Source organism: Mangifera indica, chromosome 3, assembly GCF_011075055.1.
Source record: "Mangifera indica cultivar Alphonso chromosome 3, CATAS_Mindica_2.1, whole genome shotgun sequence".
Taxonomy (NCBI): domain Eukaryota; kingdom Viridiplantae; phylum Streptophyta; class Magnoliopsida; order Sapindales; family Anacardiaceae; genus Mangifera; species Mangifera indica.
This window is the reverse complement of record NC_058139.1, coordinates 2,357,957-2,383,274: the sequence shown is the minus strand read 5'-3', so window position 1 is coordinate 2,383,274 and position 25,318 is coordinate 2,357,957. Positions and strand designations below refer to the sequence as shown.

General features: G+C 33.9%; 5 protein-coding genes across 7 annotated transcripts; 3 read left to right on the top strand and 2 right to left on the bottom strand.

The window, feature by feature from the left end:
• The first annotated feature begins 332 nt into the window (after window positions 1-332).
• LOC123210491 (betaine aldehyde dehydrogenase 2, mitochondrial-like) lies at window positions 333-5,215 on the top strand. Its single transcript, XM_044628876.1, has 15 exons — window positions 333-751; window positions 1,079-1,221; window positions 1,435-1,515; window positions 1,593-1,741; window positions 1,994-2,086; window positions 2,173-2,296; window positions 2,434-2,499; window positions 2,586-2,652; window positions 2,836-2,912; window positions 3,696-3,809; window positions 4,125-4,202; window positions 4,287-4,438; window positions 4,502-4,562; window positions 4,677-4,783; window positions 4,982-5,215. Exons 1-15 carry the CDS (start codon window positions 643-645, stop codon window positions 5,070-5,072), a joined length of 1,512 nt encoding a protein of 503 aa, XP_044484811.1. The 5' UTR covers window positions 333-642; the 3' UTR covers window positions 5,073-5,215.
• Window positions 5,216-6,782: 1,567 nt separating this feature from the next.
• LOC123210397 (mannose-1-phosphate guanyltransferase alpha-B-like) lies at window positions 6,783-12,731 on the top strand. Of its 2 annotated transcripts, none has more exons than XM_044628729.1 (16): window positions 6,783-6,801; window positions 7,524-7,612; window positions 7,834-7,931; window positions 8,012-8,112; window positions 8,209-8,287; window positions 8,515-8,575; window positions 8,796-8,842; window positions 8,939-9,031; window positions 9,202-9,292; window positions 9,585-9,633; window positions 11,065-11,181; window positions 11,372-11,519; window positions 11,867-11,959; window positions 12,043-12,111; window positions 12,313-12,355; window positions 12,471-12,731. In XM_044628729.1, the coding sequence occupies exons 2-16, from the start codon at window positions 7,555-7,557 to the stop codon at window positions 12,569-12,571; spliced, it is 1,248 nt and encodes a 415-aa protein (XP_044484664.1). In that variant the 5' UTR covers window positions 6,783-6,801; window positions 7,524-7,554; the 3' UTR covers window positions 12,572-12,731. The 2 variants fall into 2 exon arrangements, with proteins under 2 accessions (XP_044484664.1, XP_044484663.1); XM_044628728.1 differs by lacking the exon at window positions 6,783-6,801 and adding an exon at window positions 7,261-7,406.
• A 1,260-nt stretch (window positions 12,732-13,991) lies between these two features.
• Window positions 13,992-17,072, bottom strand: LOC123210391 (E2F transcription factor-like E2FE). Its single transcript, XM_044628720.1, has 11 exons — window positions 16,821-17,072; window positions 16,659-16,726; window positions 16,523-16,575; window positions 16,333-16,410; window positions 16,189-16,242; window positions 15,986-16,094; window positions 15,595-15,662; window positions 15,438-15,510; window positions 15,276-15,337; window positions 14,751-15,153; window positions 13,992-14,415 (listed from the first exon to the last, which is right to left on the bottom strand). The coding sequence occupies exons 1-11, from the start codon at window positions 16,913-16,915 to the stop codon at window positions 14,324-14,326; spliced, it is 1,155 nt and encodes a 384-aa protein (XP_044484655.1). The 5' UTR covers window positions 16,916-17,072; the 3' UTR covers window positions 13,992-14,323.
• A 1,408-nt stretch (window positions 17,073-18,480) lies between these two features.
• Window positions 18,481-21,692, top strand: LOC123210390 (anaphase-promoting complex subunit 8-like). Of its 2 annotated transcripts, XM_044628719.1 has the most exons (5): window positions 18,481-18,676; window positions 18,809-19,115; window positions 19,820-21,070; window positions 21,200-21,308; window positions 21,483-21,692. In XM_044628719.1, exons 1-4 carry the CDS (start codon window positions 18,591-18,593, stop codon window positions 21,287-21,289), a joined length of 1,734 nt encoding a protein of 577 aa, XP_044484654.1. In that variant the 5' UTR covers window positions 18,481-18,590; the 3' UTR covers window positions 21,290-21,308; window positions 21,483-21,692. The 2 variants fall into 2 exon arrangements, with proteins under 2 accessions (XP_044484654.1, XP_044484653.1); XM_044628718.1 differs by having other exon boundaries at window positions 21,200-21,692.
• A 1,529-nt stretch (window positions 21,693-23,221) lies between these two features.
• LOC123210395 lies at window positions 23,222-24,707 on the bottom strand. Its single transcript, XM_044628726.1, has 3 exons — window positions 24,549-24,707; window positions 24,323-24,411; window positions 23,222-23,559 (listed from the first exon to the last, which is right to left on the bottom strand). The coding sequence occupies exons 1-3, from the start codon at window positions 24,579-24,581 to the stop codon at window positions 23,412-23,414; spliced, it is 270 nt and encodes an 89-aa protein (XP_044484661.1). The 5' UTR covers window positions 24,582-24,707; the 3' UTR covers window positions 23,222-23,411.
• Between the last annotated feature and the right edge of the window lie 611 nt (window positions 24,708-25,318).

Sequence of the window (25,318 nt, the reverse complement as noted above, 5' to 3'; positions counted from 1 at the left end):
CATTTAGATATTTGATTTCTTGCACAATACCCATATACTGAGGAACGGATTTGAGTTGAATAAGAATTCATTCTGATTTGATTTAAATCTAAAATAGTTAAAGTCAATTGATTTTAATGTCATGTTAGGGTTATTTCTATTTGAATTTAGTTCATTTGAATCAAACATTAATTTAAGTTTAAACATAAACAGTTTGGTTCAAATTCCAACGTTTGAACTTAGCTAAATTTTGAGTACAGCAACAAAACCTAATTCAAGCAAATAATTAATCAGGCTTAAATTCAATATGAATTACAATTCGTAGAAAAAGTTAAACTTTTAGAAGTTAAATTATGTTCCATTAAATTTGAATCGGAATTGCTTTAAGTGCAGCTCACCGACCTACCTCTCACATCATATGCTCAGATAATTTGACTCTGCATCAAATATTAAATGTTGTATGGGGATCTTCCAACAATCTGCAAAATAAGTTGAAAAATAATGGGGATGTGATGTTGCTCTACTTTCTCTTTTCATAGTACAGAATACAGTCTCTTGTTCCATCTGACTCAGACTGTGAGTTTGCCTAAAAACTTAGAAGATTAGAAAAGCGGCAGTTAGCAACTTGGCAAAAAGAGTACCCGAAATTGACCAACTCTGCGAATGGCCACCCTGATCCCAAGTCGTCAGCTTTTCATCAACGGTGAATGGGTGGAACCTGTCTTCAAGAAGCGCATACCTATCATCAACCCTGCCACCGAACAGATCATCGGTTATATTTCACTTGCTTTCGTCTTTAAATTTTTCTATCTATTTTATGTTTGTGCATCGCTACCTCTTCTCTCAAAGCTTTAACTTAGCCTTGTCTGAGTTTCTACTGATTTTTTCATTTAATTTTCTTTTAGTTGTGTTTTCTTCGTTTTAATTTTTGGAATTTGATAAATATTGATCCATAGCTTGTGTATCTAAATTATGATTTAGTTAGTTGTCATTAGTTTCTTTTATTATTATTATTATGGTAGATATCTTCAGAGTTGAATTGATGCAAGCATTATATTGAAATTTGCAGTTTTGAGTAATATGTTATGTGGTGTGGCAGGTGATATTCCGGCAGCTACTGCGGACGATGTTGAGCTTGCAGTTGATGTGGCTCGAAAAGCGCTTGCCAGAAACAAAGGCAAAGATTGGGCTTCTGCACCAGGGGCTGTTCGTGCCAAGTATTTGCGTGCTATTGCTGCAAAGGTATTAAATTTGTCCTTATATTATTATTACTCTTTGTTTTTCTTAATAAACCAATCAATCACCCCGTCCAAGTTCAGATTAGATTGGGTTTAAATATTCACAAACCAACTCACACTGAATATTAAGTTTAAGCAAAACTCATTGTTTCGGAAACAACAAAGCCTTGTGTAATTTTAGATTTTTGAGTTTCTTATAGTTGGCTTTTTTATGCAGGTGACAGAGAGAAAGTCTGAACTTGCTAAACTTGAAGCAATTGATAGCGGGAAGCCATTGGAAGAAGCAGCCTGGGACATTGTATGGCTGTGGCACTATTTGAAATATTAAGTTCAGTATTTTGTTTTCGAGACTGTATGACAGGTCATGTTTTCCAGGATGATGCCGCTGGATGTTTTGAGTACTATGCAGACCTTGCTGAGGGTTTAGATGCAAAGCAAAAGGCTCCGGTTTCTCTTCCTTTGAAGAATTTTAAGACTTATGTTCTTCAGGAACCCATTGGGGTTGTTGGGTTGATTACCCCATGGTACTTCACTAGATTGTGATAATATTTATTTTAATAAAATAATACGTTCTAATCATAAGTATTAATTTGCATATAAACAATAACATGTCACTAGGTAATTGAGTAGTTTGAATTTGAGATAAATAACACACTATCATATAGTGGCATGTTACTTATTTTTAGTGCACATAGTCTTCATTTTTTTTTTTGTTTATTATTTTGTCGAAAGCCCGGTTTTCAGAAAACTAAGAATTGCCTTTCTTTGTGTTGCAGGAATTACCCGCTATCGTTGGCTGTATGGAAAGTGGCTCCTGCCCTGGCTGCAGGATGCACTGCAATATTAAAACCATCTGAATTGGCTTCTGTGTATGTCCTCAATTACTCCGAGCATCAGTTTATATGCGGTTAATCACATTGCATGCTGTATCTTTTTTATTTTTTTAAAATTTCAGGACCTGTTTGGAGCTTGCCGATATATGTAAAGAGGTGGGTCTTCCTGCCGGTGTTCTTAATATTCTAACTGGACTGGGCCATGAAGCTGGTGCCCCTTTGGCATCTCATCCCCATGTGGACAAGGTACCTTTTATCTCTTGCCATTTCGTTATTGATATTATGAATTTGATCTTCTTATACATCCTACAAATTTGGCAATTTGGAGACAATTATGTTTTTTATTTGCTATGCAATGCTCCTAATATATTATATCGTAACAGGTTGCATTTACTGGAAGCTCTATGACTGGGAGCAAGATAATGACAACTGCAGCTCAGATGGTTAAGGTAAGTAAGTGCTAAAACAGGATGATTTTTCTTTTTGCTACATTTGCAGTCTTCGTTTGCTGACATTTTATGTGGTTTTTTTCCAGCCTGTTACTTTGGAGCTTGGAGGAAAAAGCCCAATTATTGTATTTGAGGATGTTGATCTTGAGAAAGGTTAGCACTTACCAGACAATTCTAGGAAGTTTCCATGTTTCTCAGTTTGTCCATTTTCTTTGATAGAAACAAAATTGCGCATTACCATTAGTCTTCTGAAGCTAATTATATTTGAAAAATTAGAATACATTTTTGCAGTTTGTTGATATTGATATCAATTTACTCTGTCTATGATCCAAACAGCTGTTGAATGGACCCTCTTTGGTTGCTTCTGGACAAATGGTCAGATCTGTAGTGCAACATCCCGTCTTCTTGTACATGTAAGTGCCTAAATGAATTTTAAATGCCTGCACACATGTTTTGATTCCATTAAAATCGGTCTCTGACAAATTTCAATGGGCATATTAATTGGGTTAATTTGCCTTCAATGCAGTAGCAATTTAAAAGTCTGTTGTTTCTCAAGTTTTTAACCTAAAAGCAATCCTAATGACAACCAACCCAACCGATCCATAGATTAGTATAACTGACCACAAGCCAGGAAAATGGCACCAAGACACTATGCAAACAGAAAGGTAAACTTTTGATGAAAAAGGAAAAGTTAGCATAGATATTCAAGCTTAGTCTACAGTTAACGATCCAAACAACAACCTCACTTAACTATATTAAACCAAACAGATACAACTGGATCAACTAATGAGAACTTTGGACAATGTGCCATCTTTCTATTTATGTCACCTACATCTGAATCCAGATTAACAATATGGCAAGATAAACATTTCCCTGCTTCATGGTTGTGATTGAGACAAAATCTAAACCTTGCATTAAGCATAACAGATTGCTAACACAGGACAGGTTCATCTTTGTTTCTACAACTTGTAGAGTGAACAAAAGTAGCTAATACCATAAATACCATTCTCCAAGCCTTCTGAGGGATAAGAAGAATATGCTTGATGTGCCCAGTAGCACAATCAATTAAAAGCTTATACTTGATGACCAACCAAAAGAAAAAATCTTTCTGTTACAGTGAGTTTATTAATTCCATCTTGTTTTTCCTTTTTATTTGTAATCACTTATACAAGTATATCCATGACAATTTATCTCAGGAAAGCATTGCAGCAGAATTTCTTGACAAACTTGTGAAATGGGCTAAAAACATTAAGGTATCTGATCCATTGGAAGAAGGTTGCAAGCTTGGTCCTGTTGTTAGTGGAGGACAGGTAGGGATGCTCAATTTTTAAGATGAAAAGTGGAATGAAAGATTTCTTCTCTTTGTGTCATTTTCCATTTCTATTTAAGTTGATTGTTGTTGGGTTTTTTTTTTTCTTTTTTGTGAAACTAAATTCCTCTTGACATAATCTTTATCAGCACCACAGTTTTTGTGTAATAACAATATGAATCCATTTCTTTGCTCAGAATATGATGAATGTTTGGTTGTTGCATACAAGTATAACTCAATCAATACGTTGCTATGAATTTTGAGCCTTTCTCGTGATTGAAAATGATCTTTCTGATATTTACTTTATCTGCTGTAGTATGGGAAAATATTGAAATTCATCTCAAACACCAAGAATGAAGGTGCAACCATTTTCTATGGTGGGGCTCGTCCTCAGGTACCATCCTCTACTTTTCTTTGTCAGCAGTGTGTTCTTTCTCAGTCAGTCATGATATTCATTCATTTCTCATATGATTGGCAGCATTTGAAGAAGGGATATTTCATTTTGCCAACCATCATAACTGATGTAACTACATCTATGGAAATTTGGAGAGAAGAAGTTTTTGGACCTGTTCTTTGTGTTAAAACATTTAGTACTGAAGATGAAGCCATTGAATTGGCAAATGACACCGAGTGAGTTATTTTGATTTCTTTATTCATTTCCCTAGTTATGTTTTGACAATCTATGTTCCACAGTTATGGCTTAGGTGCTGCTGTGATATCCAATGATTTGGAAAGATGTGATCGTGTAAGCAAGGTCAGACTTCGGAAGTAAAATGCAAGCATACAGCTTAAAATAACCTTGTTAAAATAGTTTATACAGACCATCTGATTTGATGAGCGAATGATTTTTCTTTGTTACTTTCTGCAGTCTTTCCAGGCAGGTATTGTGTGGATCAACTGCTCACAGCCATGCTTTTATCAAGCTCCATGGGGAGGGAAAAAACGTAGTGGTTTTGGGCGTGAATTAGGAGAATGGTATGTTCTCTTTATTCGGATAGAATAAGTATTATGATTCTTAGGAGGACCTACCAGTTATTGTGGGAATTTTTCACTTGTCATATTTTTTCTTTATCTCTATCCTATAAAGAAAATATACATCATATATGAATTTCAAATTAGTGTTTGCATACTGCTGATACTGATAACATAAATTTCTGGCTGGCTACTATGCAGGGGACTTGATAATTACATAAGTGTGAAGCAGGTGACTCAGTATCTCTCTGATGAACCATGGGGATGGTATCGACCTCCTTCAAAGCTGTGAAAGTGTCTCTGAAATGGAAATGGAAAATCACATATGTAGCAGAAGAGAGAGAATAAGGTGAAAGTGATGTAGTTTATGGATCTTTATGTAACAGACCATGTAATATTATATAACATGAAATGACAGAAGTAGTTTTTTTGCCATTTCTGTATCTTTTGCAAATCTTGAGCCCGCCTCGGTCGTAGCTCTAGCTCCATTTTCCCCAACCTTTTGTCAAATGTGATTATAATTGCATGGCTTTAACTGGTTTGGTGCCTCAATTATTGAAGCATCCCATACCGCCTGTTCTAATTATTGCTAGATGTACCGTGTATGTGACATATTAGTTGTAGAAATTTTGGAATGGGGATCTCAGTATTGCTGGTTGTAGAAATTTTCCTGTAGAGGGTGCAGATTGGGGCAATTTTGCTGCTTGGTTGAGTCTGTAACCCACCTAACAAGAGCCCTCTGGCATGCTTTACTGGATAATTAGGGGGAACTTTAGTGGCACTATTCTCTCATGGTATCCTTTTCAGGGAGACCCATTGTCATCTGTGTCTGAGCTGGCTCCTTGTCAGATGTCATTGTTTCTCACCAAAATCAATCCATGACACTCACATTGTTGCTGGGCACATGAAGATTTTTTAAGCTTGCCAAATGTAATTGCCATGAACTCAATTTTAAAACTGTTCTTCATTGAAATTTTTATTAATCTTTAGCTTTAAGTATGCTGATAATGTCTGGTTGGAAGCATCAACAGATGAGCTTGACCAGCAACAATGGCACCCTCATATTTCTCCTGTAACCAAGATTATGATTTATTTTCACATGGTTAGTGTTGGAAGTTGCATCTTTCTCAAACTTTGATAATGTAGTTGAGCTTTTTTATTCTTAGATTGGAAGCAAGCTGGTGTTCACTGAAGGCCAGATCCAAGTAGTTGAATGTATCTGACTCGGGTAATTAAGCATCAAAAACTGAATGCACAGACAGATAAATATGATTGGAATCTGGAGGTGATGAAGATGCTGCACCACACATTGTCTTGGGAGAAAGCAAAATCAAGAATTGATTCCCAAGGCCAAGGATATTCTCTTTTCATCAAGACATTGAGTGTGAATGTCAGCAACCTGATCTTGATAGGAAAGCAAGTGCAAATGCTGCTTACACATTTTCAAAGCAAAATTAAAGCCTCAGAGTCAGAGCCTAAGGATTTTTGTGTATGATTACATAAAGGATCCTAGTCCCTAGAAGATGAATTTGATGCATAATTGCAAATATAACATAGGCCAAAATTTCAAAACCATTCTAATTAATTTAAATATATAATATTTTGTTAAAATTTATAAAAATATCATTTAGTTAAATATTATTTTAAAAACTAAAAATTTATTATATTTTTATAATTTTTTATTTAAAGTTTAAAAAATAATTATTTTTTAAAAATCTTTTTCTATCACTTTTAACTGTTATCGTCATTACCAATTATCTTTTTTAAAGAGATGCTTGAGTGAAATGTAATTTACAATTCACTTAATAATTTTAAACAAGACAGTAAATTAAATCAAATCAAAACCACTCGCGGTCCCCCACCACTTGAGAAGCCACAAACATGGGGAAACTTCGTTGCTTGTCTTTCTTTGCTACTTACGTTGTTTTCTTCACCGTACCTTGTCAAATTTTCTATCTAAACCACACTTTACTTGCATTACTTTCACTCAAAATAAGGCTGTGTTCGTTTTTCCCCTCAAGGTTTGTCAGATTTCTTTTCCAATTCACAGAGTTTGAAAAATCAATTTCTCATCCACTTATTAATATTTGTTAGTGATATCTATCATCTGTAAATTGATACGGTATCTTTTTATTCACTTTATAATAATTATTAAATCTAAATAACATTTTTTTATCTAAACTTTTATAAATAATATGTTCTCATATAAGATGATATGATATAATCATAATCATATTTGGATTGGTGTAGTCCAAATAAATTCATCTTATCTCAAATATAATTCTAACTCTATAATTTCATTGTGAGTATAAGAACATACCTAATTATTATTACCATTTGGGTTTTTTTCTTTTCTTTTTTTTTTAATTTTTCTGTTTTTCTTATGTTTGGAAAATCTAATTTCCTTAAGCTTTAGGAAAATTGCCTAAATGCATCTTGATGATAAGGTGGATTAAAAATTGAAAGGAAGGTGGAAAAATGTAGTTTTTAAAGATTAAGGATGGAAAAATTATAAAAAGGCAGGGAAACAGCGCTTCACTTGTGTTTCTCTCTCTCTCTCTCTATATCGCTTCCCAATGCAAGATAAAATATATGCCGAAAGTACCGATATTTTTTGGTTCCGACTGTGAGTTTATTTGTTTCTTACTGAGCTTGAATGGTCCCTTTAAGTCACACATGCTTGCTCATTTGGGTTATTAAATGATTGACATTGTGCGTTTCATTATATAATCTGAGTTTTTAGTTGAAGATCTGGGTTTGCGTTGAATTTGGAGATGGGAACTTCAGACGATAGAGTGGTTGCTGTGATCATGGTGGGCGGTCCTACCAAAGGTAATTGAATTGTAATCTTTGATTTTCTTTCATTCACAGATTTAATATATGGGGATATTTTTCAATTTTGGATGCATTAATCAATCTTCATGTTATTGGGAACATCTATTTTCTAGTTTGAATTTGGATATGAATGATGATGAAGCTTGATGGGTGTAGAATAATTTGGATATGAAACGAGAATTTTAATAGAACTTTGTTGAAATTTTTTGAACTTGCAGGTACCCGATTCCGGCCTCTGTCACTGAATATTCCAAAGCCTCTTTTTCCTTTAGCGGGAGTGCCAATGGTTCATCATCCGATTTCTGCTTGTAAAAGAGTAAATTCTCGGATACTTACTTAAAAAGTACCGCACTGTTCTTCTTTACAGAGAGCTTGAGATGGCTTTTTCTGTCACAGATTCCAAACCTTGCACAGATCTATCTTGTTGGATTCTATGAGGAACGTGAATTTGCATTGTACGTGTCCTCAATCTCCAATGAGCTTAAGGTCCCTGTCAGGTAACTTATTGCTATTTCTCAATGTCTTTGTCTAGTTTCCTAGTTTTGTTAAACTGCAGTGGTAATTCTTGTTGTTGATGTTGCGATCGTTGTTAGATATTTGAGGGAAGACAGGCCTCATGGTTCAGCTGGTGCCCTTTATAACTTCAGAGATCTGATCATGGAAGATAGCCCGGTTGTTACCTAAACCTAAGAATCTTGTGGATGCATGCTGTTCTGTCTTAACATTTCAATCTTTAAAAGATTCCTTGTACCTTTTATCTAATAAAAGGGAACTATTTTTAATGCATATTTTTTAAAGTTGTAATATATCTAGTAGATTATAGTTGTTGGTTTTCTATTTTTTTGGGGTATTCCTGAGATTAGATCATCAATACTTACAAGCAATTATATTTTTAACAGTCTCATATCTTCCTGCTGAACTGCGATGTTTGCTGCAGTTTTCCACTGCCAGAAATGCTTGGTAACTGTCTTCTTTTCTCTAATATTGGATTTTCTTTACATTCCTTGTATGAATCATTGAATCTATATTTTTCTAATTACTGCTGTTCCTGAATGTTTTGTATGAACGATTCAATTAAAGCAACAACTTTGATATTTTCCAATATTATGAGTTGCTATTTTAAGTTTACTTGTGCTCTCATGGAGCTGTAATTACTGCCTTTTGTCCTTAATATTTTCAGATGCTCACAAGAGATACGGTGGCTTGGGAACTGTACTAGTCATCAGGGTTAGTGAAGACATGTTGCAAGATATTGTATAGATGGACTTTATTTCAAATTTTTCTTATATTTATATTTGTTGTCACTCTTATTTTATGGTGCAGGTTTCTGCAGAGTCAGCCAGCCAGTTCGGTGAATTGGTAGCTGATCCAGTTACGCACGAATTGTTGCATTACACAGAGAAACCTGAAACTTTTGTATGTACAATATCAGACACCTTTATACTTATTAACGTGTCAATAGCCTTCTTTCATATAGTTTATTGCCTCACAATTCCTATCTTTTTGTCGTTCATTTTTTTACTCCATAAGATTGTAATAGTTGTTTTTTTCTTCCATAAGATTGTAATAGTTGTGTTGTAATGTAGGTCAGTGACCGCATAAATTGTGGTGTGTACATATTTACATCAGATATCCTTACTGCCATTCAGGGTGTTTCAACCCAACGGAAAGACAGAGGTCGGTGACACTAAACTGTCAGCTCGATGCCAGAGTGTTATTAATTTAAAAAGTTCATGTAGTTTAATACGAACTCTTTAAATGTTTAACTACACAAGGCTTGACCTTATTGGAAATCCTAATTAATTTTAATCAAGTTTTTGACATATTTATTTGGATTATTGCTACCTGAGATTTTTGAGATATTAAAATTTAATATACAAATATTGTTTCCATATGAACTCACTTTTGTCTTATTTTGCTATTTCTGGCGATCATCTATCACACCAAATTCTTTTTTCATCATTCACAGAAAATCTGAGACGAGTATCTAGCTTTGAAGCACTTCAGTCAGCTACAAGGTATTTCTGTTTTTCTGCTTGCAAGATTTTTCACGTTTAGTTTTCTGATTCTTCAGGCTTTAACACCATTAATTAGACCTGGCCACGGGCCGGTTTGGCCCGTGAACCGGACCGAAACCGGCCCGGATAAAACCGGAACCGAAACCGGGGTTTTGCGGTTCGGTTCCGGTTTACATAAATTGGAACCGTGAAACCGTTGGTTCACACCGGTTATGAATCGGCGGTTTACTGTGCTGAACCGAAAAAAATTTGAATTTTTTTTTTTATTTTTTGAATTTTTTTGAATTTTGCTTAAACATGCTGAAGTTTGAAGAAAAACTGCACGGGACAATTTTCAGTGAAATTGCAGGGGATCCCCTGCAATTTCTTAAATTATTTTACCCCCCTATTTTTTAATTTTTTCAAAAATTTTCTTTTCTATATATATACCAATTCAAATTTCATTCTCTTAAATTTCAATCGCTGTACTACTCTCACTCTCAATCCTTCAAACTCTCATTCTCATTCTTTCAACTCTTAATATTCTCTCAATATTTCAATTCAATCAAATTCTCTTAAATTTAATTAAATTCTTTCTTAATTTTTTATTAATTCTAATTTCTATTTTTATTATACAATTCATAATTAATTATAGAATTTATTTCTATAATTAATTTTATTTATTATTTTTCTATTATCTTTCCTAATTAATTATATGATTTATTTATATAATTAATTTTATTTACTTTTTTATTATCTTTTATAATTAATCAAATAATTTATTTATATAATTAATTTTATTTATTATCAAAAAATGGCAAGTAGTGAAAATTCTTCCGGTAATAAGAGATTTGATCAATATTTACATATATCAAATGTGAATGAAAATCAACTTATAGACCCTAAGAAGATACGTAGGAAACTTAATTGAAAAATTAAGTCCAAGCCTTTTTTTTTAATTTTTAATTATTGTAATTAATAATTTAAAAATTAAATCAAGATCATGTATTAAAATTGACGGTTCAATATTGGTTTCGAACCGAAACTGTCGGTTCCGAACCGGGGCCATGAACCGAAACCGTCGGTTCCGAACCGTGGACGAACCGTTTTATTACGGTTTCGGTTCAGGGTTCTTATGTTTTCGAACCGTGAACCGGCGGTTTCGAACCGAAACCGGCGGTTCACGAACCGTGGCCAGGTCTACCATTAATAGATGACTAGGTATATATTAAGTAAACACATGATATGTTTTACACCCTCCATGAGTTGGGCTGGGTGTCATTGGGAAATCAAATCTTGATAACCAGGAATCCCTTGATTTTTATTTCAAAGCTAATTCTCAACTTGAGAAGATATTTCTCCACTTAAGAAGATATTTCTCATTTCTTATTTTCTTATTTGATAGACCAAATGATTCATGCCAACTTGTCCTAACATGGGGTTCTTAAACAGGAGCTTTCCAACAGATTTTGTCAGATTGGACCAAGATATTCTGTCCCCTCTTGCAGGAAAGAAGCAGTTATATGTATACGAGACAATGGATTTCTGGGAACAAATTAAAACTCCTGGGTAAGCCAAGCAATTGAGCATGTTATTTTATTACAAACCACCCACTATACCCTTCTCCTTTTTCTGCCCTCTCAAACAGCAAAGAATAGTGACAACTAGAACCAAAATTAGCTAGAAACCAGCGAGGAAAATCAGAGCAGCAAGCACTTCAAGCATGTCCTGATTTTCTTTTTCTTGACAATACCTGCAGAATGTCACTGAAATGTTCTGGTTTGTATCTTTCCCAATTCCGGCGTACCTCTCCCCATGTTTTGGCTAGTGGAGATGGCACCAAGAATGCCACCATTATTGGTGATGTGTATGTTCATCCATCAGCAAAAGTACATCAAACTGCTAAGGTATTCTTTTCATTTACTTTCAGTAACCATTGCTGGATTCGTAACAATGTTGCATGACTTAGAATGCCAAAAAAAATCAATTCCAATTGACATGGCACATTGATGTTACATGACAACATTATCCTTACAGTGAAACTGTGCCATAGTTCTGCTTCTCCTCTTTCGCATTTCTTCTGTGGGATCCATTTCTTGCTCCTTGTACTTAGCTTCTTGTTTCATATTATTAACTGCACTGAACTGAACATATGGATCAGAGAGCCGATGTTCCTGTTGTACGCTTTGTCTTCCTTCATTTTTCTGTACTTAGATTTGGAATTGATTTAATTTTTTGGCAATGATGGAAACAGATTGGTCCCAATGTCTCTATATCTGCCAATGCTCATATCGGAGCAGGAGTTAGGCTCATGAGTTGTATCATCCTTGACGGAGTTGAAATCATGGTATGAAAACAAATAAAAATAAATGTAAAAAATTTACATTAAGTCAAAACTTTCAACTCGGCACATCTATATCCTTTTATCAGGAAAATGCAGTTGTCACAAATGCGATTGTTGGGTGGAAATCTTCAATTGGGCGATGGTCCCGTGTCCAGGTAAGTTTTCAAGTTTCAGTTACTTGTGTGATGTTTTGAGTGAATGACATCTAGAAATTCTTGTGGACCACCTATTGTCGATGCATCAGTGATGGCATTTATGTCATAAACTGTACCGGTTAACATTAATTCTGGTTCAAATCCTTCTAGTCTTTGTGTTTTATTCTCTTTATATTCTGCCTCTAACAAAGTGACTTACAGGCTCAAGGAGATTACAATGCAAAACTTGGGATTACAATCCTTGGTATCTTCTGAATGCTTCACCCTCGCTCGAGTTTTTTTTTTTGTTTTGTTTTTATATTGCGAGGATGTATTTATATTAACCCTGCATGTGGGTATTGTAAAAATATATGATGCAGGTGAAGCTGTGGCTGTTGAAGATGAAGTTGTGGTGACCAACAGCATTGTCCTTCCGCACAAGACACTCAATGTTAGTGTTCTAGAGGAAATTATTCTTTAATAGAGATCACCATTGAGCCCTTCAGTCTTTCTCCTTATTTTGTAATGATTTCTCTTACTGGTTTCAATAAGGGAAACCACTATTTATTTCAAATAGTTTATTACCCATATGTAAATTGACATTTCCTTGATGAGAATAAAATTTTAACGATTGGCTATTCTACCACTGTTAAAAATGGAAGACTTCTTAAAAGATGAATAAGAAAGTAAAATGGATATATAGGCACCTGTGTAATTCATAAGCAAAGAATTATGTCGAACTGGCAGACGTGTAATCCTGGTTCTGCCACAACTTTGAGACGAACAAGATGTGATTTTCAAATTTAAAATGATCATAATCCCAGTATAGCAAATGGGAATAAAAATGGAACAAACAAACAAACCTCAAAATTGATCACAAAAGTACTGAATCATAATATTGTACCACTGTACATTTGGCTCACGCTCTTCCCATAAATTCCGTTGCTCTTTCCATTTCACCTGCATGACACAACTATCTAAAGCAGCACTACATCATTCTCAATAGAATCCTTTCTACACAACCTGAATCAGAGTAATATAAGTTGTCAATGATGGGAGCACACCCTCCTGAACCATCCCATCAAAAACCTTTCAAACTCTCTTAATTTCACCCACAGATAACACCAAACCCATGAACCGCAGTAGTGCAAGCAAAAACATCCATTTCACATTTCCTCTTCTTCATCTTCAAAAAGAACCTCCAACCTTCCTAAATTTGACCCGCTCTAAAATACCCTTTGAGCATTATATTATGAGATATTAAAATTAGGCTCTAATCCTATATCGACGGTCTCTAAAGCCTTACCAGTCCTATTAACCAGACACCGCCCATTTGCAAACTTTCTTCTTTACACAACACATCAAGAATGGTATTAAAATAAGTATTGTGGAACCCACTGGAGAGTGGGAGAGTGGATGGTTTGACATAGTGTTTCGGGGTTGGTGGCAGTGAGCATGACTGGGTTTGGCGGTTGGATCGGCTGCCGGTGGCGACAGTGAGGGAGTGACGGTGGAAGGGTGGTGAACAAGGGTGAGCCTTTTTTAGCTCGCGCCAACATAGTCAAATTATTCACACAAAATCGTCACTAGGAGTCAGACAATCCTAATTAGCGATTACAATTTTGTATGACTCAGCTTAACTTCTTGTTATTAGAGGCAGTGTAGCAATCATAACTGAATCATTTACACTACATTTCCACAAGTCTGTCAGGAATGTCATGAACACTATCAATGACCAGATCAGTGTTAAGGAGGATTACCATACCAGTTAAGTAAGCCTTCTTGGCGTCTCAAAAGATTCAGTTCTGAAACTGAGTGCGTGAAGCAAACCAAAGTAATCCAATGGGCAACTTGGTTCCTCCACTGGAAAAGTAATCCAAATTCACTTGGGTCACAATTCATTTTCAAAATAAAACCAAAGCTTGGATAATACGGATAAGAGAACAAAGAATATCAAATCATATTCAAGTGATACAGCATACTTTCAGCATCTGCTAAGATGATCAGTTAAAAGACCATGGTCGATGAAATTGCAATATCAATTAGCACAGAGAGCATATGTGTACATGAATGTGGGCACTACAGTGAGACTACTCTGAGGATAGCCATTCCTAAGTTGATTGATGCATAGAATGCATCCAACATGAAGCCATCTCTTCTTGTTGAAAAGGCATGTGATCTCGATGTTGTAATGAATTATGTGCTCTTTAGGAAAGTTTTTAGAGGCACTACATCATGAAATTTGTTGCATTGTTTTCTTCCCAGCAACTTCAGTGTACCATGATTTCCAAGCTTCCACATAATGAGAAAAAAGGTCTCTAAGAGCTGAAATATTATTAGCAAAACCAGCAATTAGTTCACTTTCTTCTAAATTTTCAACAGACTCGCATGTAAATAGTAAAAGATGTAACTATAAGGGCATCACTTAAAGTAAACGTCTCTAATGAGCTGACAGCTGAAAGATTTATTCTTGAAATTGTGATAACTATTCTTATAAACCGGAGGTAAAACCCTAATCATCATCTCTACCTATATCATTGAATTTAATCCGTTTTACTTGTTCCATAAACTCTGATAGACCTATGTACATTTATGCAGCACAATTAATTCAGTTGGCTGAATCCTAAGCATTAACAGTCTAAACACTTCACAGATCATACCTTGGTTGTGATATTGAGGACGATACACAGAAGATAGACCCTCCCAGTCATATGTCCTCTTTGCATTGTGCTTTATGGGATCCGCTTCGGGCACAATTGCAGGAGCAAACGGACCAAACTGGAAACTCTTTGGACACTGTTTTCCATCATTTTCCGCATTGCTTCTATCAACCACCTTTATCAAACCATCAACTTGCAGTTGCTTTTCCATTTTCTTACTTTGGCTGATATTTCCATCAATTAAAGAGTCCACTTTGTTCCTTTTGAAACTAATGTTCGTAACATCAGTTCCAAATGTCCTCTTTTTAGACTCGTTAAGGATCAACGAATCAGCATAACCAATCTCCAACTTTTTTACCCCCAACCACCTGAAAGCTGGCTTCCTGCTATCTGTAGTATGGGTCTGCATAGAAAAAGCTGAAACTTGAGAGAACTGTCTGATTGCATTTTTTTAAATAAAACACAGATATCAAGTGGCTTCTATGTCCTTTGCCCACAAGTTATAATGGATGATATTTTATTTACCTTCTCAATGAGATTCAAGGAAGACAAGACATTAGCAATGTCATATAACCTCCTTACTTTCGCTGCAGGATTAAAAAATAATGTCAGTCACGCTAGCTCTCAGGACCTCTATATTGTAAGGGCTGCTCAAAATAAAACAATCTAAGGTTGGACTTTAATTACTTCTCATTATTGATGAATTGTGAGCATCACCGAGCAGCAACTTTGCAACTTCGTCGAGGGTGATCATATCTGCCTGAGAAACAAAACAACATGATATTAATATTTGCATTACAAGATAATGGCAATCGTAAAAGGAAACTCTTTAGTTTTCACTCACATTAGAGGTGACAAAGAGCCTGACAAAATTCTGTGTTAGAAGTCCAAGAGACTTTTCTCTTCTGCTATCTGCAAAGAAAGCGTATATATAAGTCTGACTGTAACATGTCACATAATTGCGTCCGTGTTCTCTGATAATCACAAATGGCCATTGCTTATAAATAATGAACCAAAAAAAAAAAACCCACACTCTATCCAATTCAAAGGCATATAAAGAACTCAAACCACACAAAAACTTTAAAATTGGATTCACAGTACATAGTCATCATTTTTGCAAACTAAAGGGATCTAAAGATTTGAGCCAAAGCATATGGAAGTAAAAACAGAAAAAAAAGAACAGGTATTGTATCCTTGGAAAAAAAAATTTTTTAAAAAAAACCTCCTTCAATTACCATTTTTTGAAGATTTTGGAAGAGGCCTAGCGCTCACACTATCACTTTGGCTTCCAGTATTGGGGTTAGATGAACTTTCTTCTTCTTCATCATCCTCGTCATCCGAAACCTTAAACAATAATAAACACCATGAATTTCACTACAAAGGCCCCAAAAAATACCATTAAAAAAAAAAAAAGCATCCGACGACCTAAGCCACCCACTTTTGCATTATTGTTGGCGTCGAAGGTAGTGAAAGAATCCCTCATACCTTCTTCCTACAATCAAACCAAACAAAATAATTTAGATTTTTTTTTTCATATAAAATATCAACCTTTAAAAAACAGCATACACCCAAAAAAAATTACCTTTAGCTCCTGCAAAGCCCTAGGAATTGCCTGAAACCCTTTCCATGTGTATCTATTTTTTGCCCTTCTTGCAAGAACCTAAATTAACCAAATAAGCTTAATTTAATATTAATAAAGATAAGCAAAATTTGCTTATCATAATGAAATGATTAGAAAAACATAACCCGAAAAAAAGAAACAAGAAACCTACTCCAACGCTTTCCAAAACATTGACAATATCGTAGATTCGCCGTCTCTCCACCCCTGAAATTCCTCAAACCAATTAAATCACACACAATCACAACATTTCAAAGATAAATATACGAAATTCAAAATCAGATCAAAACCTAATTTTGTCGCCGCGTCATCAAGACCGATCGACTCAACGCCATCTCGATTGTACAAGCTCAAGAAACTGCAAATCGAAGAAAAAAAATTAACAACAGTTATAAACATCAACAATCATAATGAAACAGTTCTTTCTCTTATTAAAGAATAAAGAAAAATACTTTGAGCAGAGAAGGCCAAGAGATTTTTGTTTGCGGCTATAAGCGTAATGTCTGGAAGAAGGATCTTGAATCTTGTTGGATGAAGATTGAGGCATATTTGAGAGAGAGATTGAAGCAACTGTAGAGAGAGATTGCAGAGAGAGGCGAGAGGGCTGAGAAAAGGATGAAAGGGAGAGGACCGTTAAGAAGAGGGAGAAGGGGTTGACTAATGACGTTGGCGGGGTGAAAATTTTGAAAGCGAGGGTTTCTGAAGGAGGGCGTTGGAGATTTTAAAGTTTAAAATAAGATCTGGATTAGCGGGAATTTGAATTGGGATCTAAACGCGCTCGTTTTTGTTGTTGAAGTTACTGGTTTACCCTCGCCGTCTTTCCTGGTTGAGGGTGTTTGGTGGTAATTTTGTTTTCTAAGAGAATCTAACGTGGGCATTTTTTAATAAAAAATTGTATATGATATGATTGAAAAATGGAAAAACCATTTTCAATTTTCTGACAGGGATATTTACTATATTATAAATATTTTTTTAATTTAATTAAAATATAAATAAATATATAAAATCATATTTAAATTATAAATCTTTTAATTATACTAATTTGATTGAGCCTTTTTTATTATTATACAACTTTATAAAAAGAGGAAGAGGCCAAAAGTCCATATATTGAGATATCTACGTTTAGGCATACATATATATTTAGTGAAGTATAAACAAAGATGCATACATGGTTTGTGAGACCTCTTTTTCAGATGTTTACCCTTAGGGTGCGTTTGGTTAAAGGTTTTTAAGATTACCTTGATAATCTATCTTTTATTCTCTTGTTTGGTTTGTCAACAATAAAAGATTACAGTAATCTTTTATTACCAATGCTGACATGACAGGTAATATAGGTGATAATCTGATTACCACATTCACCTTAGGTATTTAAAGATTACTGAAATAATTTTGAGTTTATTATAGAAAAATTATTATTTATTAATTTTTTGAGATAAAAATAAATTTATTTTTAATTAATATGACAAATAATATAAAAAAGTATTTAAAAATAATTATATTTAAGCGTATTTAAGTAAAATAATTTACTAGTAATATTTTATTTTTTATAATAAAATATTAATCAAATCAAACTCTTCTAGTAATCTATCTTCAAGGTAATCTTTCTATTTTAGTAATCAAACATTACCTTGAAAATAGATTACTTAGAAGATTACTGGGTATAAATGATTAATATATTTGATAAAATTTGATAAGTATAAATAATTATTGTGTTTGGTTAAAGGTAATAAAAGATTACTAGTAAAATATTTTACTTAAATGCCCTTAAATATAATTATTTTTAAATATTTTTATATTATTTGTCATATTAATTAAAAATAATTTTTTTTATCTCAAAAAATTAATAAATAATAATTTTTCTATAATAAACTAAAGATTACCCCAGTAATCTTTAAATATCTAAAGTGAATGTGGTAATCAGATTATCACCTATATTACCTGTCACGTCAGCATTGGTAATAGAAGATTACTGTAATATTTTATTACTGACAAATAAAATAAGAGAATAAAAGATAAATTACCAAAATAATCTTAAAAACACTTAACCAAATGCACCATAAATATTAAATATTATTAACTCTAGCGTTAATTACACTCTAAGTCTACCCAAGCTTCTTTATTCCAGTTCAACTATTTTATTTCAAAAACGCAGGGCGCGGAGGGCACCGTCGCCCACATTACACCTGCTCCATGTGGCCGGCATTACTTCATTAAAGAGATCCATGAGTTCTAAAGAGAGTTGCAGAATCGAGCTCCGTACTGCCATTCGTCAACTCAATGACCGATGCCTTTACTCTGCCTCCAAATGGTACTAAAACCCTAAACCCCAATTCTCTTATTCTTATCAAATATAATCGGATTTTCTCTCTAGAAGCAACGAAATTGTTAATTTCAAGATTCTGATTGGTTGAACTTTTAATTAATGTGTCTTGATATGCAGGGCAGCAGAACAATTAGTTGGAATCGAACAAGACCCAGCCAAGTATACACCCTCTAACACCAGATTCCAACGTGGAAGCTCAAGCATTCGCCGGAGGTTTCGTACTAATGAGATCACTTCAACGCCGGTTGCCGGTGTTTCTTACGTGTCCACTCCGGTCATGGAGGAAGATGAGGTGGTGGATGGTGATTTTTATCTTTTGGCTAAGTCATACTTTGATTGTAGAGAGTACAGGAGGGCTGCTCACGTGCTCCGTGATCAACATGGAAAGAAATGCGTGTTTTTGCGCTGTTATGCTCTGTATCTGGTTTGTTTCATTCTGGCATTTAGTCTTTTCTTATCCATGGTCTTGGTTACGAGATTGTGTCGTATTTGAAATTTTTCACGAGAGAGAAGCTAGTGAGAAAAGGAAATATATAACTATTTTGCACATGTTTTGCCACTTGATACTATTTCTGCAATTTTTGTATTCATTATTTCATTTTCAAATGGCTGATCATTCAGAATCAAAACTAGGGTTCTCTTTTTGCAATTTTTTTAACCATATATTTATACTGTTGCATTGCATCTGTACATGGAATGTATATTCATTCATTCATATGTACTTAACCATTCCCTACTGTTGCCAAGCTTTATACACTGTTGGATCACGAAATACTCATTCATGTGAATCCTCAAATTACTTGGTTACTTTTACTTTTAAAGGCTTCACTTAGTGGGGATAGTGCAAAGGGATAGATGACATCAATGAAGGAGAACTTTCATTTTGTCTTAAGAATTGATTTATAAATTTCTAGCTACCTTCTTAAATGCATCAGAAATTGCAATCATACAATGGTCTTGTATTGTTGTTCACGTGGTTACTCGGCAATGCATGATGTTGCCACTCTCAGCAATACCTGTGCAATTGTTGGTCCTGTTATTTTCTAAATTTAATATGATCAGATAAAGATATGCTATATTTTAGGACTTATATTTACATTTTTCACCCCTTTTTTTTGGGTTCATAAGGCTGGAGAAAAGCGGAAGGAAGAAGAAATTATAGAACTTGAGGGACCATTGGGCAAGAGTGATGCTGTGAATCGTGAACTTGTTTCCCTTGACAGAGAGTTATCTACATTTCGCAAGAATGGAATAATTGATCCCTTTGGTTTGTATTTATATGGTATGGTGCTAAAAGATAAAGGTAGTGAGTATCTTGCTCGTACAGTTTTAGTGGAGTCTGTGAATAGCTACCCTTGGAATTGGAGTGCCTGGTTGGAGCTGCAGTCCTTGTGCACTACAGTGGACATCTTGAATGGCCTTAATCTAAATGACCATTGGATGAAGGACTTTTTTCTTGCTAGTGCTTATCAAGAACTTAGGATGCACAATGAATCCTTAACAAAATATGAATATTTGCAGGGCACTTTCAGTTTCAGCAGTTACATACAGGCTCAAATTGCAAAAACACAATACAGTTTGAGAGAATTTGAGAAGGTTGAAGTGATTTTTGAAGAGCTTTTAAGAAATGACCCCTATCGAGTGGAAGACATGGATATGTATTCTAATGTGCTATATGCAAAGGAGTGTTTCTCTGCTTTAAGTTACCTTGCCCACAGAGTATTTATGACTGATAAATATAGACCTGAATCTTGTTGCATAATTGGGAATTACTACAGTTTAAAGGGGCAGCATGAGAAATCAGTTGTGTATTTTAGGAGGGCACTTAAATTGAACAAAAAATTTTTGTCAGCTTGGACACTAATGGGCCATGAATATGTTGAGATGAAAAACACTCCAGCTGCTATTGATGCCTATAGACGAGCTGTAGATATAAATCCATGTGATTATCGAGCTTGGTATGGGTTAGGACAAGCTTATGAGATGATGCATTTGCCTTTCTATGCTCTTCATTATTTTCGAAAATCTGTATTCTTGCAGCCAACTGATTCTCGGTTGTGGATTGCCATGGCTCAGTGTTATGAAACTGAAGAGCTTCACATGCTTGAAGAGGCAATAAAATGCTATAAAAGGGCTGCAAATTGTAACGACAGGGAAGCATTTGCCCTGAACCAGCTTGCAAAGCTGCATCATGAACTTGGGCTTGATGAGGAAGCAGCATTCTACTACAAGAAGGATCTAGATAGGATGGAAGCTGAAGAGAGGGAAGGACCAAATATTGTTGAAGCTTTGTTATTTCTTGCAACTCACTGCAGAACCCATAACAGATTTGAAGAAGCCGAGGTGTATTGTACACGTCTTCTGGATTTTACTGGCCCAGTAAGTTGCGTTGATATTCTTCTTTTAGAGTTTATAAAGAGATAAATGATCAATTTTATAGAAATCATGTATTCATGAAAATGCCAAACTCAAAACTGTCTTACATATTTCCTTTGTGCCTGATTGCAGGAGAAAGAAACGGCGAAGAGTATGCTTCGGGGAATGAGAACTGCACAATCAAGTCGTCCACCAATGGATCTTGAGCACTTTCCTCCCTGATTTTTGGCTATCACTCGTAGTAAGTTGAAAAGCCTTTGAAACAGCTGTACTTGTTTTGTTTTCAATTTAGAGGGAACTATTAAATTGTGAAACACTTGAGATATGTCTAGTTATAGTGTTATGCTTCTATTGGTGTTCTGTGATTCAGAAACCATTGGTATGCTGTTTTTATGTTTATTTGTTTGTCTTTTAGGAAGGATAGACAAGTATAAAGGCCGGAAATTCCAGCCTGAGTATGTTGCCGTAATTTTATCTTTACAAGAATGTAGCAGTAAGACACATATTTCTCAACCACTGGTGTTGTATTTTGACATTACAACTGAAAGATGTGACTGGAACTCTGTATAATTCTTATTCTTTTATAGCTGAATGGTAGGTGCTAGATTGATGCTATAGTAGTCTATATTAGGCCTAAAACGGTTTTATTTCTCTCTTAAACTTTTTTTTTTCTGTTCAATTTCCATGTAATCCACATCATTATCTGTTTTTGGGATTTTTGGCCCCGGGATGTAATCAACAAATCTACGTTATAGAAGTAAAAATTTCAAGAGTTAAAGACTGAGTGATGTTTTTAAGGCTAAATGTATGGCTTCTTGGGGTGATGTGCTAAATTCTCATGGGGAGTTAATGGCTTTTCAGCTGATGGATAATCAATATGATAAAGTCTTGTTAAAAGGTGCTTTTTTTCATGTTAAAATATTTGGGGGCATTTGTATTTGGATAATATTTGATTATTATTATAATTTACCTTATAAGTTGATATAATAAGTAATGGTGATATAATAAGTAATATAAATTAATTTGATTATCCAAATATTAAAAGATTAATCTTAATTTTGTTACAAAAATATCATAGATTGCATTAAGAATATTTTAGAAATAAATATGTTAGTAATAAGATGACAAATCAAAAAATAATTTAATGAATTAATTTTATAGTTTAAATTTTTTTTATAATTTTATTAACACTGATTGTATTTTCAGAAAATTCATAAAATGTTACCTTAACCTAAGATATGTCAAATATTAATGCCTACTTTGTCAAATATTTTAATAATTTAAATATGACAATTTTATCAATTAATTTATACAAAATAATTAATCTATCTTTATAGTTTTTTTTTTTTTGATACTTTTTCATTTTTGGTAATTAATCCATCTATATTAAGTATCTATTTGAAAAGATTATTTATATAATCTTAATTTTATTATATTTTTATTTTTATTTATTAAAATTCTAAGATAATAACAATTAATAACATGTAAAGGAAATATATATTAATAATAAAATGTCATTTTAAAATAATTTAAGAACATGAAAAAAATTATAATATATTATTAACATAAATATCTTTTAAAGATATTTAGTAAAATAATATATATATATATATATATATATTTTATAAATATTAACCAAACACAATAGTTTTTTTTTTTTTCATAATATCAATCATATAAAGTAATTAATGATTTATTGTAATAATTCTTTTATTAATAAAACATTGTCGGAATTAATTGCACGCTTAAATTTAAACATACATTAAAGATTTCCCTTAACATTTTACAATATCTCACACCCCTGCGGGCAGGGCATGATCCAGTCCCATTAAGAGTTTGATACCACAAATTTGGCCAACTATGATTAACCTGTATATATATATATATATATATATATATATATATTTGTAAGTAAAATTAGTTAGAGGGCATGATCCAGTCTCAACGTGTGCGATAAAAGCTCAAACCAGGACTCGTAAATTTTAATAGCCGACCAGTTTTGTTAACCCTCGTCATTCATATTTTTGACCTACACATTAACGGTGAAAATGTGAATTGTTACAAAACTAAAAATAACACTGTCATTCATACCTCAAGTGATGGCCAGATACATGGACAAAATGCAATAGAAATCAAGTAGAAACACCAAGACAGTAAAGAGAACTATATCAATTAACTTTATGTTGTTTCCAGATGCAAGACTGCCAAGTCCAAACTCCAATCACAGTTTATAGTTATTCAGATCTTATTTTCATTTGACATAAAATGAAAGTTGACACAAACTTCTATCACAACCAACAATGAAAGAAATAAGGACATTAGTTTTGAACATCACTGAATTGCTTCACTTAGGGTCAGCAAAGAAGCTGTTGATTGTTGGCATAATTTCTGGGGCCCTGGTGCGGACAAATTTTCTCAGGAAGTGCTCAGAATACTTTTCTCCCTCCGCAAAGTTCTCTAAAACCCCGGCAGTCCTGTTCTCCTTGTTCACCCTGATTTAAATAGGCCAAAAGGAATGATGTAAGCTGACAATAAAAATAAGCTCCAAGCACTTTAGGCACCCCAACGCATAGCTACAATTTTCACCTTCTTCAGATAGAATAAAGTACTCAATCGATCAACTTAAACAAATGCCAGTCACATTGAGGTAAATCATTTCTCAAAATGAAAAACTTCTAGCAATTAAAATGCTCAACTTCCATTATAACATGTGGCTCTCAATTGAAGTTGGTCAAAAAGACACCATACTTGAAATTCAACCAAACTCAGCATCAAAACAGACAGAAAATATTATCACTTAAATTACATGGCAACAAGAACCCAAAGATTACTCGCTATGAAAACTAAACTTACAATCGAATAATTTAATTTTCTGATCTGCTATGAAATATCTATAATATGAACCAATTAACAAATCTACTACATTCAGGACATAATTATTTTTTCACAAGAGAGCCTACACAGACACACCCTCCAGAAAGAATTTTAGAAATTCATAATTACCGCTATTAGGTTTTTATGTTGAAAAATCAAAGCATTGCTAATTAACTTTTTAGAATTGTGTTTCTCCGATTTGTTCTTTTATTTTCAACTTTTTTGTAGCTTGGGAACCAAAACCAAGTTTTTTCAAACCCTAACCCATCAAATTCTAGATTAGGAGCAGTTAAATTTAAATTACCCACAACGATTTATTCTATTTTTCTTAAAAAAAAAAAATCGCATAACAGATTTTTTACATGTATGTATGTAATATACCTGACTTCAGGGTTGATGCAGATATTGCGGACGAGCTGAAACCCGCACATCCCAACGGCAACACCAACGGCCGCGAACAGTGGAAACACCTACACGTATATTTATATCAAAATTTAAAATTCAAACATCCGATAAACCAGATCTCGTAAACAGAAAAAGCAGATAAAAATCTAAACCGATATAAAAGCATCCAATTACGGCGTTAAAAAGAGAGATCTATGAGTACCTCGGGCCTTATCCATGGGTTCCCTCCAGCCATTATAAGCACTGTATAAATTGGTACCGGAACAATTTCGAATCTGTAGAGAAAGAATAGGGAGGCGATTAGAGGGATGAGACGCGCTGTGTTTATCTTGACTAGGGTTTTGTTTTTTTAGAGAATTACCTGGTCCCACCCAAAGTTTGACCCAACAAATTTCCCTCCCATTGATGGAAGGAATCACACTTTTCCACCCATCAGAAAGATGAATTACTATATTATCCCAAATTACTTCATTCTTCAAAATTATTTCTAAAGTATCAAGATTTAAAAAGTATATACATAGATATCCAATTTTGCATGATCACCCTTTGTTTCCCTTTCATTTCATCTTCATCATTTTCTTAACTTGTCTTCGCTATCTTCCTTGCATCTTTAAGAATTTTTAACAATACATTTGACTCATTTGAAGATAATAACTTTTCATAGTTGACCAATAAACTAAAGAGACAAGATTGAGGATTTGAAAAGATCAATAAAAATCTTTATTAGCAAGTTGATCTATGTTGTTGTGATAAAATCCCCAAGTCAACTTCACCCATTGCCATGACAAAATCTCAAAGTAAAAAACTTTGAGAATATTTTGATCAACGTTAAGAGGATAGAGTTAGAGACAGTGATGAACTCGTAATGATAAAAGTTTTCAAATATTTATACTTTATAGGGATTGAATTATGGATTTTCAAATTGTGGATCAAAAAATAAAATATCATGTTTGAAATGCTAAACTATGATAT

Bases quoted from the DNA above. Each gene is read 5' to 3' on its own strand.
- LOC123210391 (XM_044628720.1), bottom strand. From the start codon at position 16,915: ATGCCTCAATCTTCATCCAACAAGATTCAAGATCCTTCTTCCAGACAT. The intron at 16,243-16,332 runs GTAATTTTTTTT...GTTTGATTGTAG, and splicing joins GGGCTTTGCAGGAGCTAAAG to GAAGAAGGTATGAGGGATTC. The intron at 15,338-15,437 runs GTAATTAAAGTC...TTAATCCTGCAG, and splicing joins CAATTCATCAATAATGAGAA to CGAAAGTAAGGAGGTTATAT.
- LOC123210491 (XM_044628876.1), top strand. From the start codon at position 643: ATGGCCACCCTGATCCCAAGTCGTCAGCTTTTCATCAACGGTGAATGG. The intron at 2,087-2,172 runs GTATGTCCTCAA...TTAAAATTTCAG, and splicing joins CCATCTGAATTGGCTTCTGT to GACCTGTTTGGAGCTTGCCG. The intron at 3,810-4,124 runs GTAGGGATGCTC...TATCTGCTGTAG, and splicing joins CTGTTGTTAGTGGAGGACAG to TATGGGAAAATATTGAAATT.
- LOC123210397 (XM_044628729.1), top strand. From the start codon at position 7,555: ATGGGAACTTCAGACGATAGAGTGGTTGCTGTGATCATGGTGGGCGGT. The intron at 8,576-8,795 runs GTAACTGTCTTC...TAATATTTTCAG, and splicing joins TCCACTGCCAGAAATGCTTG to ATGCTCACAAGAGATACGGT. The intron at 12,112-12,312 runs GTAAGTTTTCAA...AGTGACTTACAG, and splicing joins GGCGATGGTCCCGTGTCCAG to GCTCAAGGAGATTACAATGC.
- LOC123210395 (XM_044628726.1), bottom strand. From the start codon at position 24,581: ATGGCTGGAGGGAACCCATGGATAAGGCCCGAG. The intron at 24,412-24,548 runs GTACTCATAGAT...ATATACGTGTAG, and splicing joins ACCCATGGATAAGGCCCGAG to GTGTTTCCACTGTTCGCGGC. The intron at 23,560-24,322 runs GTATATTACATA...TATTTAAATCAG, and splicing joins TGCATCAACCCTGAAGTCAG to GGTGAACAAGGAGAACAGGA.
- LOC123210390 (XM_044628719.1), top strand. From the start codon at position 18,591: ATGAGTTCTAAAGAGAGTTGCAGAATCGAGCTCCGTACTGCCATTCGT. The intron at 18,677-18,808 runs GTACTAAAACCC...CTTGATATGCAG, and splicing joins CTTTACTCTGCCTCCAAATG to GGCAGCAGAACAATTAGTTG. The intron at 21,071-21,199 runs GTAAGTTGCGTT...GCCTGATTGCAG, and splicing joins TTCTGGATTTTACTGGCCCA to GAGAAAGAAACGGCGAAGAG.